Source organism: Alligator mississippiensis, chromosome 2 (assembly GCF_030867095.1).
Source record: "Alligator mississippiensis isolate rAllMis1 chromosome 2, rAllMis1, whole genome shotgun sequence".
NCBI classification, from domain to species: domain Eukaryota; kingdom Metazoa; phylum Chordata; order Crocodylia; family Alligatoridae; genus Alligator; species Alligator mississippiensis.
Genome location: NC_081825.1, coordinates 282,303,356 through 282,320,390, shown reverse-complemented (window position 1 = coordinate 282,320,390; position 17,035 = coordinate 282,303,356). Strand labels below are relative to the sequence as shown.

The window sequence follows — 17,035 nt, the reverse complement described above, 5'->3', positions numbered from 1 at the left end:
CATAGGCATGAGGATGGGGGATGCCTTCACAGGCGATGATTTGTATTAATGTAAGTGTGCCCAGGGCTGGAAAAGCTGGGAAACACGGCTCCCGAGCAGCGGGCCCCAGCGGGAGGTGTGTTAACAGGTTGGAGTATTGTCACAGGCAAGGTTTCGTGCTTTGGGGGTAATGTTTGGCTTCTTCATTACTTCGGGAATCGTTTGAATCCACTCCTGTTGGTTTCCATCACTTTTGGTCGTTTTCACGTCCTGCCCCGTGCCACCGTGTTTCTGATCTTCACCTGTGCACTTCACGTGGCCCTTGTAATCCTTGCCCCAGTTGGCTATGATTGTATTTTCTGTAACCTAGGTGTGTTGCCCTTCTCACCCCCATCCCTTTTATGTTAGTGCAGGGGTGGGCAATTATTTCGGGAGAGGGCCACTTACCCAGTTTTGGCAGGCTGTCAAGGGCTGCATGGGTAGCCCCACTCCTTGACAGGTGCCCCGCCCCTAGTCACCATCTTGGGACCAATGTCCCAGTGTCTTGGGACCAATGTCCCAGGGCCAGCGCCAGCGGGGCCCAGAGCAGATTGCAGGCTGGCAGGGGTCTGTGGAGCCGGGCTGGGCTGCACCAGCAAGGAGAGGGGGAGCTGGCTCAGCTCCACAGAGCCCCTGCCAGCCAGGACCCTGTACCCCTGCCACCCTGCTCTGGGCCCTGCTGGCACTGGCCTTGGGACACTGGTGCAGGCCCTGTGCTCCTGCGCCCACTCACTCCCAGTGCCCCCCAGCCCCGCGGTACAGGCAGGGGGCAGCTCGTAGCCCCGACCCCCTGCTTGCCAGCAGGGAAGGAGCTAGTGCTGAGCTCATGTGCCTGCTCAGGACAGCCCCGCGCGGGCTGCAAGTGGCTGCCGCAAGGAGCACGGGGTGGGGGAAGGGCCGCTTTTTCCTGTGCTCAGCACCAGATCCTTCCCTGAGTTTCTGGTGCCAGTGCAGCCACCTGGTCCCAGGCCAGAAGCCCCTCCTGGGGCTTCCCCTGGGGGGGCAGGGCTAGGCAGGCCCTGCTGTTGCAGGAGCCCACCGAGGATTCCCCTGGGTCCTACTGCCCCTAGTTCCTGTCATTTTTGACAGGAACCAAGGACAGATAAATTTTAAATTTCAAAAGTTTTTTAGGGGCCCCTCAGGCCGGATAGAATGGCCTCATGGGTCGTATCGGTCCATGGGCTATATTTTGCCCACCCCGTGCTAATCCCTCACTCAAGTAATCTGTATTTCCCTACTGGCTTTCTCATCTTTTTGGATTCATACCTCTTAACATACAGTAATATAATTACTTTATATGACAAAAGTTTGCTGGTGGTACTTAAGGCTGAACTGAAAAAAATGGTGATGGTACTTAAGGATGTATCGTTCTAAACTGATGGGGTTTGGGATCTAAACACTGCATGAGACACAACTGACCTCACACCCAAAGCTGCTACAGGGAAAGCAGGGGAACCAGTGTCCTGCTTCTGTGAGGTGTTGTCAGAATATGCTCAAGAGGCCGGGGTAGAGAGACCTGCCCCTTGCTACAGAGGAAGGCAAAACCCCCACAGTCAATACCGATTTGCCCATGGGGTAAAATTTCTTCCTGACCCCAAATATGGGGATCAGTCTGAGCAGAGGGGTAAGACACTAGCCATGAACCTCTGGTTTTGCTTGCAGCAGGAACATTGGCAGACCCCAGTCAAAGTCCCCAGCCTTAGCTATAGCCAGCACCCTTAAAAACACCTTGACACTTAAGCTGCTTGCAGATGTTAAAAAACCCCAACAAAAACAGAGATTTACTTCAAATGTTGAAAGAATTTAATTAGGAATGAATTGGTCCCATTGATTGGCTCTGTTTTTAGTAACATCAGGGAAAGGTAGTAGGACTGGCTATGTCACCTCTGGCACATCTGTACTGCCTGGGAGTGCCAGCCTGAAAACATGCCCTGCCAACTCCTTCCTGATCCACATGCATCAAGTGCTAAAAAAATGTGATGTAGCCACAAATTGGCAAGGCAAGCACCAAACAACTTTCAGACTCTCAATCTTGCATGTGCCTAGTGTGTGTTGTACACTATTCTTAAATGGTGGCTACATTACATTGTAAGTCAAGCAGTCATTTCTAACTGAAGCCAGAAGGAGCTGCCTTGTGTGCAGGCACAAGTCACTCTTAAACCCACAGACGAGCGAGCGTTCACACAGGGACTGCCACATATTTACCTAAACTGGTGCAAGTTTTGTCTGGATAAGGCATCAGGCCCTTGTGTGAGCCACTCACCTCTGACTTGTTAAAGAGGAAGGGTTAAAACTGTTCAATACAAGCAAGGAGCTTTTTATAATGAAAGCAAAACATGACCCCTTTGGTAAATAGGCTAACATGCGAATGGCTGCTCTTCGGATGCCAGTAAGATTAAAGCTGCAGTGAATGAGAGTGATTGATATCAGCTCTTTCAGTCGGGGCTATTTACAGCAGTTTCATGGATCCCATTGAAGTTATTACAAAATACAGCCAAAATCTGTGAAGCTGCCTAAGGGGTTTGGAAAAATGAATTCCATTAAAGCAACTGAGAACAGTGTTTCCAGATCCTCTAGTCTGAATATGTCTAATAAGAGCAAATACTATCAATCTCAGATTAGGAAGGCTAATATTACATTGTAAGGCCTGTTACATTGAAATTGCTGCATATGAACTGTAGGAGGAAATTATAACTGTTCCCAGAGAAAACCAGCCAATTCAGACAGAAGTAGCTTGATATCATCTGAGAACACTTATTCCATCCCTGTTCACGAGATGAACACTGCTATAGTTAAAGCAAAGGCCTGGGACTGCCAGGAGTATGTTTACTGCAACTCCCACCAACCGCAGTTGTGTGTAGATTGCAGCATAGAGGAGAGAGCGAGCCAGCAGTTAGCTGGTTTCAAGCTGCTTCTCTGCAGGGTAAGTGAACCCATGGATAATTCTGTGCTGTCACAGCAGGTCTATTAGTGATACATGAGCTAGATCATTTAAAGCAAGCCAGAGTATCTCTATACTACAGTGCCAGTTCAGTGCATATGATCTTGGGCAAATATTTTAGGTCCTGAATGGATATATTTAAACTTTGTGGCCATCAACACACAGGTATAAAGTGAATCACTTCTTCCCCTTGTAAAAAGGGATAATATTATTTCTTTCCCCTTAGTCCCTCATGTCTATCAAGGCCCACTCTTGCAGAGATCCTGCAAATTATTCAGGGGTGTAGGTTGTAGCTGTGTTGGTTTAAGGACATAGGCAGACAAGGTTCTTTGGGTAAATCCGATATCTTTTAGTAGCCCAACTCAAATAGTTGGAAAAATTCTTCTTAACAAGCTTTTGGGCACAAACCCCCTTCATCAGGTGGAAGAAGCATCTGCAGATGGTCTGTGCTCTTGCTGGATGGAGTGGTAAAGAGGCCAGGTAGAGAGGCCAGAAGCAATGCAAGAAATTCAGTCAGTCAAAATGTAAATTAAGGTGGTGAGTAGGTGACAGACAGGTGCGGTGGGGGGGTGGGGAGGGGCAGCAGCAAACGCTGCCCAGTGTGGCAAGCGTGGGGTCACAGCTGCTGCTGCTGCACGCGCAGCCCCAACGGGCGAGCCTGGAGCTGGTGTGGGGCCCAGGCTGGCAGCAGGGCGGGTTACAAGCTGGTGCTGAGCGTGGGGGGAGGGGGAGAAAGCGGCTCCTTGCCCGCCCTGTGGCTGGTGCCCCACGCTGCAACCGCTCACTGCCCACCTGGGGCTGCCTGTGCCTGCTCAGGACAGCCGCATGGGCTGTGAGTGGCTGCAGCAGGGAGCACCAGCCATGAGGCAGGCGAGAGGCCGTTTTTGCCCGCTCTCCACCCCAGCTCCTTCCCTGCCAGCGAGCAGGAGGTCAGGGCTGCGTGCTGCCCCATGCCTGCACTGCGGGGCTGGGGGGCACTGGGAGTGAGCAGGTGTGGGAGCAGGGCACACGCTGGTGTCCTAGTACCAGCAGGGCCAGAGCAGGGTAGCAGGGGTACAGGGTCCCGCCCAGCAGGGGCTCTATGGAGCCAGGTCAGTGCCCCCTTCTCCCTGCTGGTGCACCCCAGCCAGGCTCCACAGACCCCTGCCCACCTGTGCCCCACTCTGGTCCCCACTGGCGCTGGCCCTGAGACACTGGTCCCAAGACATTGGGACACTGGTCCCAAGATGGTGACCAGGGGGCGGGGGCACCTGCCAAGGGGCAGGGCTACCCATGCAGCCCTCGACAGCTTGCCACAACTTGGTAAGCAGCTCTCCGCCCAAAATAATTGCCCACCCCTGGATTAAACCCTCCACTACTTACCAGCTATTCTCATTCCCTTCCCTTCCACCCTCCTGTCTCCCATCCTTTGACTACAGCTACATTCATCCCCTCACACCTGTCTGTCACCTACTCACCACCTCAATTTACATTTTGACTGACTGGATTTCTTGCATAGCTCCTAGCCTCTGGCTGCTTTACCTCTCCATCCACGAAGAGCACAGACCATTTGCAGACACTTCCTCAGCCTGACAAAGGGGTTTGTGCATGAAAGCTTGCTAAGAATTTTTCAACTATTTGAGTTGGTCTAATAAAAGATATTGGCTTTACCCAAGGAACCTTGTCTGCCTATGCAAATTTTTCACACACTCTGAGTAGACCTATAGGCTTGTGAACATTTGTACAAGGGATAAACCTTGTTACTTTAAATTTTAACTGTGGGTGAGAGGAGATTGACTGATGACCAGTGAGACCATTTTAGTTGCAACTTGAAATTGTATTAGGATATGCAGTAGCAAACTTACGTGTATTAACAAAGACAGTGCTGATGTAGACTTGGATTTAAGGAAGAAACAGGTTTGCTGGCCAGGCTTTTTTCTTTCTCTGGGGACATGAGTTGATGTGCTGAGCTTCAGAGAAGTCCAAGGATTTTTTTTAACCTATGCCCAGTTTTAATAATTGGCCAGTTTTTATAGTTTAATAATTGGGTTTTGATTTTTTTTATTTTAATGAAACTTTTAGAGCTGGATTGAACTACATTTTTGTTAGCTCAGAAGGCTTGGGAAAGTAAAAGAGGTGGGCTTCTTATTTTCTTTTTGTTTTACTGTGGAATGCTACTGGCCTGTTACTTTTTCACTTTCGTTTTTTGTTGCTTTTATTTTTTTAAACAAGGCTGCTTTGTTTTTACAAATTACCTAAGCATTTTACTTAAAATACATTTATTATGGCAAAATAACATTTAATACATTTGCTTACACCCGCGGTCAGCAACCCCTGGCACGCGTGCTGAGCGTGGCACACGAGGCCATTTTGCTTGGCACGCCACGGCCAGCCCCGGCTCTGGGTAGCTGCTGCCAGCAACGAGCCCGGCCTGCTCCCAGCAGGGCTTGCAGCGTCCCAAACAACTGTGCCGGGCTCCGGCATCAGCTCCACATCGGTGCATGTACCCGCGTATCCAAGTGGGCGGGGCCTGAGGCAGTGCAGCCCCGGTCTCTCCCTCGCTCCCAGCACGGAGGTCATGAGCCCCGCACAGCTGTTTGCACTCTGCTCGCTGCAGCTGGCCAGAGCTCAGGCTGGCTACAAACAGCTGGGCTGGGCTCATCAGCTCTGTGCCAGGAGTGGGGGAGAGACCAGGGCTGCACTGCCTCAGGCCCCTCCCCCACCACCTGCTCCAAGGCATGGGTGCACGCGCCGGTGCAGAGCTGATGCCGGAGCCTGGCACAGCTGTTTGGAGCCTCCCGTCTGCAGCCGGCCCCGGCTCTGGGGAGCTGCTGCCAGCAGGCAGCTGGGACACTGCAAGCCCTGCTGGGAGCAGCCTGGGCTCCAGCAGCTACCCAGAGCCGGGGTAGGTGCTGGCAGCCACAGAGCCCAGGTTGTGAGGCAGGGGCTTTGGGTGGGGGGCAAGGGGCACAAGCAGGGCATCCTGCCATGTACCCCTTGCCATCATTTTGGTTTTCTGCTGTGCCGGCACTCTGGCCGAAAAACGTTGCCTGCCCCTGGCTTACACACTATTAATATATTAAAATAAAGCCACAGTATAATGCATTGTTTAATTATGTTTTGTTAAACATGTTAGTGGCATTTGCTGGTTAAGCTGGTTGTTACATATTGAGAGATTTACACTACACTGAGGCAGACTTTTGCTGCTTAGCTACACTTTGCAGCTGGTCAGTGCTACATAGGTTAAGCTTAGACATGAAAGCACAGCTTACAGCCTCAAACTGTAAAGACTGCAGGGCACTATCTACAGGACTTATCGCTGGATCTTGGCTGGGGACTCCAGGGACTAGTGTAATGGAAATACCAAATAAAAATAATCAAATGTTCAGGGAAAAATAATTTATGAAAGTGGCATTTGTCCCAAAGGAAGACAGAAAATTTAACTTTTACACTGCTTCCCACTGGAACTATATAGGGGGTAGAATACAGGACGTTCTAAATAGGGTAGAGCACCAATGCAGTAGAGTTGTTTGACAATGTAAATGCAAGGGTGAGAAAGCATGAGCATTCAGAAGGAAAACTAAATGCTCATTGACAATCTGGTTAAACAGCTGCATGTAATCTATCAGAAACATTACATGAATTAGGAGGATAGGCGGTAGGGTGGCCATCATAGAGCACATTCTGGTTTTCTGCTACTCTGTCCTCTATTGATGCGAAACCTGATGCCTTTATGTCCTCTTAAAGAGAAAAATAGAGGACATAAAGGCATCAGGTTTCGCATCAATAGAGGACAACCGGACAACTGGACTGTCCTCTATGATGGCCACCCTAAATTGGGAGGCCATAGCATGCATTCCTTTGCTTATGTAAGGCAAAGTCTTGAACACTAGCGCAGAATACCTGCATTTCCTTTGTTGCTTTTTAACCTCAATAGTTCTTTTTTAATTACAGTACTTATTTCTAAATCAAGCAAATACTTAATAAGGATGTGTCATATTCATGAATATTCACTGCCATTGGAGAGCTATTAAGCATTTCTACCTGTGTTTCTAAGGGAATAGAAGCCAACGGAGTGCTGTAGTGCTTAATTCCAGTATCTCATTAACATAATGATATCAAAGCACACCAGGGAAAACACAGATAAATAATAATAATGATGTTTGTTTCTTTGATTTACAGTAGTTCTTAAGGACTCAAGCCAAGATCCTGGCCCAGTTGTGCAAGGCATTGTTTAACCATAGTGGGAAATGTAGCCTCAGCCCCATAGACTTTACAAAGACTGTAAAGTGGGGCAGGGGGATATAACACAGGAGCAGAGGGAGGATCTCAGTATTTCAGGATAGCATTGGTTTGATTGTTCTTTAATTCTTTGGGTGGAGTTTTGATGGGAAGGAATTAGTTAAGCTGCAACACAAAAGAAGGGGACCTTTAGAGAGGGTGGGATACAGAGATGAGTGAATGGAAAAATTCAGCTCTCATTAAAAAAAGCTTAGTAGACCCCTCCTCTGCAGCATGGAGGAGGGATCACCAGCCTGGGTTATTACAGCAGATCTTGTCTAATAATTTCCATGCAATAGCCAGGGACTCAGGCTCTAATGGCTCCTTGGTCATAGGATCATAGGAAAGTGGGCTGGAAGGGACCTCACTGGGTCATCTAGGTCAAGCATTTTTCAACCTGTGGGTTGCAACCCAAAAGTGGGTTGTAAGAACATATGGAAGGATCACAAACAAGCTTAAAAAATGGTTCACATTTTGCATACATTTTTGAAAAAAACAGATGCTGCTAGTGCTTGACCATATGATAACACTGTTGCATACTAATAAACAGGGATCTGGGTTTTCCATTTCCAAGGATCTGGATTTTTTCCTTTAAAGGAGAAAAACATGGGAAACTATGGGTGTCCCTTTGCAGGCTGGCAGAGTTCCAGCCTGCAAGGGGCTGGGTGGGGTGGGAGGAAGGCAATCAGGCAGGGGGCACCACATGCTTGTGCACATGCACACACATACACATGACAGCCAGGCAGAGTGGAGAGCAACATCTGCAGCTTCCTGCAGGTATGTCTATGGGGAGCAGAGGGGCAGGGGCACAGGCAATGTGTCGGTGAGGTTTGAGGGCGGCATGTGCCTTCTCAGATGGTGTGCCCATAGTGGGCACAGGGCTGCAGCCTGGCCAGACTGCCAGGATCTGGTGCAGGAGGGCAGAGCGTGGCAGTAAAGCTCATTGCTGCCATCACCACCACCAGGACTCCCACACCAGCCGCCCCACCAGCAGTATAAAGAGTAATGCATGGGGCAGGGCTCCGCTGCCCTCACCTCTGACACCACCAGCTGCTTGAGTGCTGGGCTGTGGCTCTACTTTGCTGCCATGGCCCAGTTGCTGTCACCACTACTCCCCTCAGGCTGCAGCTCTACCCCATCCATTACTCCTCATACTACTGGCAGCGCAGCTGGCATGGGAGTCCTGGCAGCACCAGTAGCAGCAACGAGTCTCACTGCCCTGCTCCACCCACTGTCTGGGCTACGTAGACAGCTCCTGCCCATGCCAGTTCGGTTAGGCTGCAGTGCTATGCCCTCTGTGGGTGCACTAATCTGAGGGGGCATGTGCCCCCCCATGTCACACCCCAAAAGCACAAGTACACTTATTTCAATGCCTGTCCAGCTGTGGCAGGGAACTCAAACCCTCTTACTAGGGCACAATGGTGATGGAGGAGAGGGGACTGTAACAAGGAGCCAGGGGCTCCTGTCACCTTAAGAGAAGGCAGCAGGCTAAGCTGGCTGTGTAGGGCCACAGTGGCAGGAGTGCAGGCTGACTCTTAAGTATGGGGGTAAAACCCCTGTGTGTGGCTGGGGAAAGACATGTGACAGAAAGGGGATAGGGCTTAGAGACATAAAAACCCAGGGCCTGAGCCAGAGAGGGCATGCTGCAGGGAGAACAATTCCCCAGGGAAGGTAACTGCAGGAAGCAGTGCCCAGGGATACCCAGCTACCCACAGGGGGTGAGAGCGAGCCTAGTGCTGGGAGTTGTAGCCCATGGTAGGGTACTGACCAACAGCGGGGAAGAACTTTGTGAAAGCAGTTTGCTTGTTTCTGCTGTGCTGGTGTTTATGTTCATGCACATTTGTTGGGAACTGGAAGACTGGGAGTGGCTGTAGGGGCAGAGGAGACCACCAAAGGGGTCCCTGGTAGGCACCCTCTGCTGCGAGGCTGAGGCCCAAGAGCCAGGGCCTGAGTCAGTAGACCTGGCCTGAGGGCCTTCAGCTACAGGGAAAAGGGGCTGAAGCCAAGCAGGGTTGGGATCTAGATGAGGACTGTGGTCTGAGGGGCCCAGTGTTAGTCCAGGGCAGAAAGAGAGGGAGAGAGAGAGAGACTTTGGGTGCTGGGGTCTGAGCCCCAAGCCAAGCGTGCCAAGGAGAGCCCATGGAGTAGCAAAAAAGGACTAGGAGGAGCACCTGAAGCTTGCCAGCTTCTAAGGGTAGTCTCCTGTCTTCATTAACAACATCAAGGCCTGACAGATGAGACATCAGGGGAAGACTGAGAGGCAGGAGCAAAGGCTGGGCAGGACTAAGGTGGCCATCAAGGGGGTGACATAGGAGCCCAAGGTCATGCCCCATCACTCTACCCATAATAGCATATTACAGATTCTCACTTGTACCAGCTGGGAGGTAGCAAGTCTGCTTGATTTTGCAGACCTCTCCAATTTTCCTTCCAGTCTGTACCTTATATTTCTAGATGGGTTGTTTAGATATTCTAAGAATTGTCCTCTGATTGGTTTTATTCATGCTTGTTTCACAGCCACTTTAGAACTGGTTCAGTTCAGTTCCACTTATGGTATTAATTGGAAGGTGTCAATTAGTTGGTATTTAGGTCCCGAAAGGGAGGATTTCTTACCTCTTTCCCTCATGTAATGTTGTTTGCCACAATCCTGTTTTTTTTCCACCTTAGTTTATGGTCTTCGCTAACAAGGCTGCTTTATCCCACAACTTGTCTAAGGAACTTAATGATAGTATATGTATTATAACAAAATTACATCTAATACATTTTGGTTACATTAATCACTCCTGCTACTCAGAAACAGGCTTGTGGGGTTTCCTGTGTAAGTCACACTTCTGTAGCTGGGCGCAGATCCCTTTAAAACAGCCAAGGTTGGCAAGTGATTTTACACTTCTACTTTACCATATTTAGTTAATAAGAACACTCTAGTATGCTACACATAATTCACTTCTTATCATCAAAAGAAGTAACATCAAGGTACTACAGCTGTTACCTGTAATTAGTATTAGTGTTTTCCAAAAAACAATTATCCACATCTGGCCTGGTCCAATATGGTGGCCTTGACTAACAGATTTTTATTCTACTTTTCCACACTACTGCTCACTGATTATACGTTGAGCATTTCAATTTAAGGAAGCTTAAGTACATGTTCTCCATCATTTAGGCTTATGCTAGGCCCACCATCTGCATTTGTCATTGTGGTGTTTCAGTTCCTGACCACGTCTGCCATCTACAGTGTTCCAGCAATGACATTTCCTAACAAGGCAGGACTAAAAATAGGTCTAGCAGGGCAGAGGCATTACACAAAGTCTGTGCGCAAAGACAAGGTATTGAGGGGAAATAGAGGGAAAAAAAAGAGCCTGTGAAAGGTGGACAAAATTTGCAGCAAATACTCAATCTGCAAAAGGGGAAGAATGTCTGAATTAAAATATGTAGGAAGCAGCTGGGAATGGATGGTGTCCATCATGTCCCAAGGTCTCTGATGCAGCTGCTGCCTTGGCTCATACTGGCTGTTTCTTACCAGATCTCCTGAGAGTTTTTGTCTGTCTTCAAGCTCATCTAGCTGGGAGGGGAAGGGTGAAAGGAGACCATTATATTTGGAGGCAGGCTCTTGCTTGCAAGTGGATGCTATAGTGTTTATTTAGCACTGCTGAGTCTGATGCTTGCTGCTCTATTTCACTTGAGAAATCCCTGTCGTTCCAGACCACTGACACTTGTACATGCTGAGATTGTGCCCCTTCTCAGTCACATATGGGGAGTAAAACCCTTCATATCTCTTTCTCCTCCTCTTATCTGTTAAGACTAGGACTCCTCCTTCCCTGGCTGGGGAAGAGAGAGCAGGAGATAGCCAAGTGCGGTAAGAATCTTTGTTCTGCTGATCCTACCTTCGACCAGCAAAGCAGGCTACTGGAGCTGAATCCTGGAAAAGCAAAGGTATTTGTTCCAGAACAAGGAGATGGTGTAAACAGTCACTCCTAGCTGCATCTTGTATGGCTTTGGACTTCAAGTTACTTAATACTACCTGACCCAGTCAGTGTGTGCACACTCTCACCTGGCACACAAGGCCCCAGGGAGCTGTTTTTCAGCACATGCTTGAACCATCACAGTTGTTTTCCCAGAGGGAGGGAGACCACTTGCCATACCAGAGGCAGGAGACCAAATGAGTTTGTCACAGGCGGGGTCTTGCAGGAGGGCCATGATCTCCTCAAGGCCCCCCTTCCCATGCCAAGTTGGCCCAAGGGCACCCTCAAATTCTTGCCCGCCATGTCTTTGATGTTCAAATATGTTAGGGAGGCTGCCTTTTTATGCCCTCTTAGTCATTTCTCGTTGGATCCTATGACCCTGTGGTTTCCTGGACCCCTTGGGGGTCCCGTTCTATAAATGGTGCTGTAAGGGGCACCCTAGCCTTAGGGGCTATACGTGGCTCCTACCACCCCAATACCACGCACCAAGCCTCGCAGATGTAATGGACGTTGTTCTGTCCTTCTCTTTGGTATTCACGCCCCCTCTGGCACTTGGGCCTCCGCAGCCCCGTCCCCCTCTCTGTGCCCTCCCTCCGGGCTCCTCAGTAAGGCCACCTTCTCTAGGGCCTTCTCTCTGTAGCACTGCCCCTCCTCTGGGGGCTTCTCAGTAATGCTACCCCCTTCTCCAGGGCTGACCACACCCACACTGGGGCTTCTCAGCAACACCCCCTTCTCTGGGGCTGGGGTCTATGTACCCCAAATGCTGCGCCCTCACTGGTGCTGGGGTCCCCACTCTGCTGTGGGTCCCCTATGAGTCCTCCTCCAACCCCTAGTAGCCTCACCCAAACCACCGGTGATAAACAGCAACACAAAATGCAAGCCCATCGGCTATAACTTAAACAGAAGCCGCCCGGTCATAACAACATGCAATCCTACTGGTGCCCCCTTAGCTCTCAACAACGTTGGATGCTGCTCCAGTATCAAGCTTCTCCTCTCTCCCATGACAGACAGCTCCTTCCTCTTTTGCTGCTGGCAGTGAACTGCCTCTGACCCCAGCCCCTAGGGTTTATAAGGGAGCCAGGCCCTGCCCCTTCTGGTCAGCTGACCTTCCCTGGTTGCCCCAGCAACCCACAGCTGAGCTCCTCACTCACTGCTAGGGCTCTTTCCCTGGCAGTTTTTCCCTCTTTAGGAGCAGGGCACCTCAGTGCTCTGCAACAGAGTTCATACACAGTGTCAGTCCAGCTCCAGGGGTGTCGTCCCCCCCACCCCAGTTTACTTCCTGGGCTAGCTTAGGACTAGCGTGGCCATCATAGAGCACAGGCCGGTTGTCTTCTGGTCTCTATTGATATGAAATCCGACACCTTTATGTCCTCTATTTTTCTCTTGAAATTTTCAAGAGAAAAATAGAGGACATAAAGGCGTCTGGTTTCATATCAATGGAGGACAGAGTAGCAGAAAACCACCAAAAGCAGTGGTCCTCTATGATGGCCACCCTACTTAGGATACATTTGCTCTTCAGCAACTAGCAGGTCTGGAAAATCCTGGCTTGCTCCTGCATTAAAAATGAAAGGCTACCACCTGGTGGAAGTAGTGGGCAAGAGAAGAAGAGCACAGACCATCTGCAGACGCTTCCTCAGCCTGACAAAGGGTGTTTGTGCCCGAAATCTTGCTAAGAAGAATTTTTCCAACTATCTGAGTTGGTCTAATAAAAAATATTGGATTTACCCTAAGTACCTTCTCTGGGTAAGAGAATAAACTTGAGACAGTCTTGAAAGGGAAGCATTTCTGTTTACTGAGGCATTGTTTTTCCCCAGTAGGTTACTATCACAGGTGAGGACACAGATGGAGATAGGGAAAATTATCTGGTCAGAAGAACAGACCCTAATTTTCACACCCAAAACTCAGACCTATTTGGTCCAAGTGCCTCTACACAAGTGTTTATGTGAATTTAAGCTTGAGTCATGGGGTCCAGAGAGAGCTGTAAAAAATTAGACCAGGACTGGCCTTTGCCAAATTTGTAACCTATAATGCAGTGATTTTCAACCTTTTTGGACTTGAGGCAGTCATTTAATGTGAAGCAGCCTTTCATCACTTTTGCGAATTGAATGGCACCCAATTTCAAAAACTAGTTTATATATTACAGTACTTGCTTCCTTGTTGAGAGGCCTGGCAGTGGGAAAGGGAGATCATCAAGCCTGAGCCTGCACTTATCTGTTTAGTTTATCTGCTTATCTCTTAACACCTAATTTATCAACTCACACCTCATGGCACCCTTTAAAAGATCCATTGGCATCCCAGAGTGCCCAGGGTCCTGCTTGAGAATTACTGCTTTAATGAAAGGAAGTATTCTTCTGGTTTTTCCACTTCAATTTAGAATAGGCAGTCCCTAACTAAAAGTCTGTTTTGCAAAGTTTCTGCTCAGTTTTCAGACCAAAGATGTTTAAATGGATATTTGACTGCACCTCCAAAATGTTTTCAAACTTTTTATGGGAAGAACGATCTAACTTCCAATCTAGTAGCTGCTAAAATGGACTGGAAAATCTAACCCTGGATTAGTGAGAGAATTTAAATAATCGGAGGGAAACTCCAGCATTGATGCCATTTCATTCCTTTCCTCCCCTCCCACTATATTTGAAGTATTCGTGGTTTCAGTATGCACATAACACCATCTCGTGGTTTGAGGGTTCCTGTATCCACAATTTCAAAGCTCTGTCCTGGTGCCAGCTGGAATTCAAACCTCTGTAGCAGTTTCGCCATCACCACTTTAGCCTCCATCTGTTAAGAATAGGAAAGTAGCATTCAGCAGAGTCAGGGTTGGTTGCAAGTATTTAAATTCAGAATATGACACAGTTCTGTGGAACCCAGAAACTTAGAACTAAGCATGTTACAGTATCATTGCAACTGAACTACAAGAAGAGCTGCCTCTCAGAATGGGTAGGAACAATACACTTCTCAGTCACATGCACCTTCCAAAATTGGAGAAGAAATACAGATGCAAAGATGTGGCACTTGTTTAAGTTTTAGGTCTTCTTTGAAGACCAGGGTATAGATCAGAATACTTTAATTGGGGCACACTGAGTATCAACATTTAGACACTCACTGTGCGCTACCTTAGAGTGCAGGATTTGCTGCATTTCCTGCAGATGCTGCTTCCCATGCTCTGCCAAGAAATCATTTCTCCTAACCTGAGCAACCATGTCTGCACCTTCCCTTTCTGCTTTGCCTCCTTGAAGTCTCTGGTAGTTTGATGATTCTATCTGGACCACATATCCCACGGGGTTGTCCCAAAAGCAGGCCCACGACCCTGTCTGACAGCAATTCCTCTCAAAAGGGTTTGGATTGTAGTTAAGGGCTGTGTAAGGATTTAAAATCCAAGTAGATTTAGTGCTCCTGAAACATGCTGGATTGGTAGCCTGGACAAGCAGAGGATTCACACAACAGCTTCAGAACAAGCAACCACAGGCTGGCTTCGCCCCATCTGACAAATGAGTGACAGGACAGGCCTAGAGACCCTACCTGAAAGGATGAGGAGCAGTAGTTTCACTATGACGCTGCATTTCCTAATGAAACTGCACTTCCAGAGGTCTGCTTACCTGTGAGAATATCTGTCCAACACAGGAACGGGGTCCCAAAGAAAATGGAAAATAGGAAAAATATGGCCTATGAAGGAAAAAAAGGCACAACATTTACTCTGGTGGTTTCACTGTAGAGAGAGAAGCTGTTTGGTTTTTTTAAATCAAAGATTTTATTACAACTATAATTTGAAATGTTCATAAATTACTTCCTTATACATCTGGGTCATAATAACCAATAGCAGAATGGCATCTTGAGTCTTTGTGCTATACTGCTGAGGTAATGATACTTTACCAGTGCATGTCATTTATTTTTGTTTGTACAGCATCTTTCACAATAGAACACATTTTTGATTTTTACCAATAGGTGCCACCCTAGCATAACTATAATATAAGCAACTATATCATCATCATCACCATCATCATTAATATTATTGCTTTCCTTTGTATTGTGCTTGGACTTCTAATGGTGAAAAGTGCTGCATAAAAGCCACATATTACTATTATTTTGCAAAGTCTTGTGTTACTCTCAAAACAGGGAAAATATACAATAATTATATATGTTTTCCCATCTAAATCATTTTCTTTATACTTTGAGCAGGGAGTTGGACTTGATGACCTCCTGAGGTCCCTTCCAGTGCTCATTTTCTATGATTCTATGATTACTTATTAAGTACTGATGACAGAATGGTAAAAAACACTCACTTGGGTGCACTGTTGCTGAACCGGTCAGGATTGAAATTCATTGGGTCCTTGAAGAACGTTTCCATCCTTCCCATGACATACGAGCTGAACTGCCAATAGGATGCATGCTTGCATTATTCATATGAAACACACTGGAAAATACTTTTTGCAGGCTCATAGGTACAAGAAGAAAACTACTTGTTTCTTTCCACACATACTTAGACCACTCTTGCCATCACTGGATTTGGCACATTTCTACAAATGGCCCAGTGCCCCATTCACACCTTTTTTTCTTCAAGACCAAATTCCCTGCTGACAACTTCACTGAAAGCAACTGAACTACTCCTGTGGAGAATTTTGGTCTCGCTGTGTCTATCTAACTCAAAATCTGATTAGATCCACAGACTGCTGGGTTTGGGAGGCAGCTATCAGACTCACAAATAGAGTCACATTTGCTGGAATTCTGATGCCTTCAATGATATTTTCCTTTCCTGTCCACCGCACGGTCCCAGGAACAGGAGGATATAATCGGAGGGATTCTTTGAGAACCTGTGTCAGAGTAGAGTAAGAAAGAGTTAATTAATACAGTACCAGGAAATGAAAAATAACATTCATTCCTCCTCCATAGTCTTCCACTTGGACTAATTGGAGGCTTCTGAATTCTGGAAGAAGAGCCAGTGACTCATACAAAGATTTTGGTGGAGCAGACTTTTGGCCAAATCTCCTTTGTCTACTCCAGTCTCAGATTGAAACCAGCATTAAAATTATTAAAGAGACTCTTATAGGCCAATATATCAGCAGAAAGGAACATCAGGTATTTAGGAGAAAGAAGACAGTGACAGAGGACACTCACTTCTTCTCTTCTTAGTACCTCATGTATAAGAAGGAATTTCAGGTGCAAGCCTATCACAAAAGAAGTGTCACAGTGGGAGCATCTACACATGAGCTTGACTGCAGCATTGAGTAATTAGCTCCACAGTAAAGCGTCACAGTCTACGTACGCACTGATATTAGGGTGCAGTAAATTAACTCAGCCATAAGATAGTACTGTCAAATTTATTTACTGTGCCGAAATGCATATGCAGACGGTGACCATGTGGGGGCAGACTCCTGCTTGCTGCCTAGCCACATGGCTCCACAGGTTCTACACCCTCATGCCCCAGCCAGCCCCTCTGTTGCCCAGCGTAGCCACCCAGGGCCTAAGGCTGACCCCCCAAGCCTATTGCTAGCCCAGGGCTATTCTGCCCTGACTCAAAGTACTGCTGGCCCAGGCATATGTATAGATGCTGCGCCCAGGAGCAGTTGACTCCAGCTCAGAGAGCTCTGAAGTTTATCGTGTTGCATTAAGTGAATGTGTAGATGTGCCCAGTGATGCTTAAACTAGTTTGGAGAGCTTCTGCAGAAACCTATTTGCATTCTCAAGAACGTAGAGAAATCTTTTCTTGATGGACATATATTTTTGATAGTCATCTACTGTCAAAATGTAGCCATATGTGGGATGGGACAAGGAAGTTGTTATAAAAGCAACACTGCCACCTTGCAGCAAGCTGAGAAGAAAAAAGTGACCACTATATTCTCGTACAGCAATTAGGCAGCGACATGGT

General features: G+C 47.8%; 1 protein-coding gene across 3 annotated transcripts in view; it reads right to left on the bottom strand.

Annotated features, from left to right (window-relative positions):
• Positions 1-10,092: 10,092 nt before the first annotated feature.
• LOC102574122 (cholesterol 24-hydroxylase) overlaps positions 10,093-17,035 on the bottom strand; it is a 33,072-nt gene continuing 26,129 nt past the window's right edge. For all 3 annotated transcript variants that reach the window (XM_059723214.1, XM_014596465.3, XM_059723213.1), the window contains 4 exons: positions 15,870-15,980; positions 15,453-15,541; positions 14,769-14,835; positions 10,093-13,950 (listed from right to left, as the gene is read on the bottom strand). In XM_059723214.1, the coding sequence (XP_059579197.1) occupies positions 13,801-13,950; positions 14,769-14,835; positions 15,453-15,541; positions 15,870-15,980 (417 nt within the window). In that variant the 3' untranslated portion in view covers positions 10,093-13,800. The remainder of the gene's footprint in view (positions 13,951-14,768; positions 14,836-15,452; positions 15,542-15,869; positions 15,981-17,035) is intronic.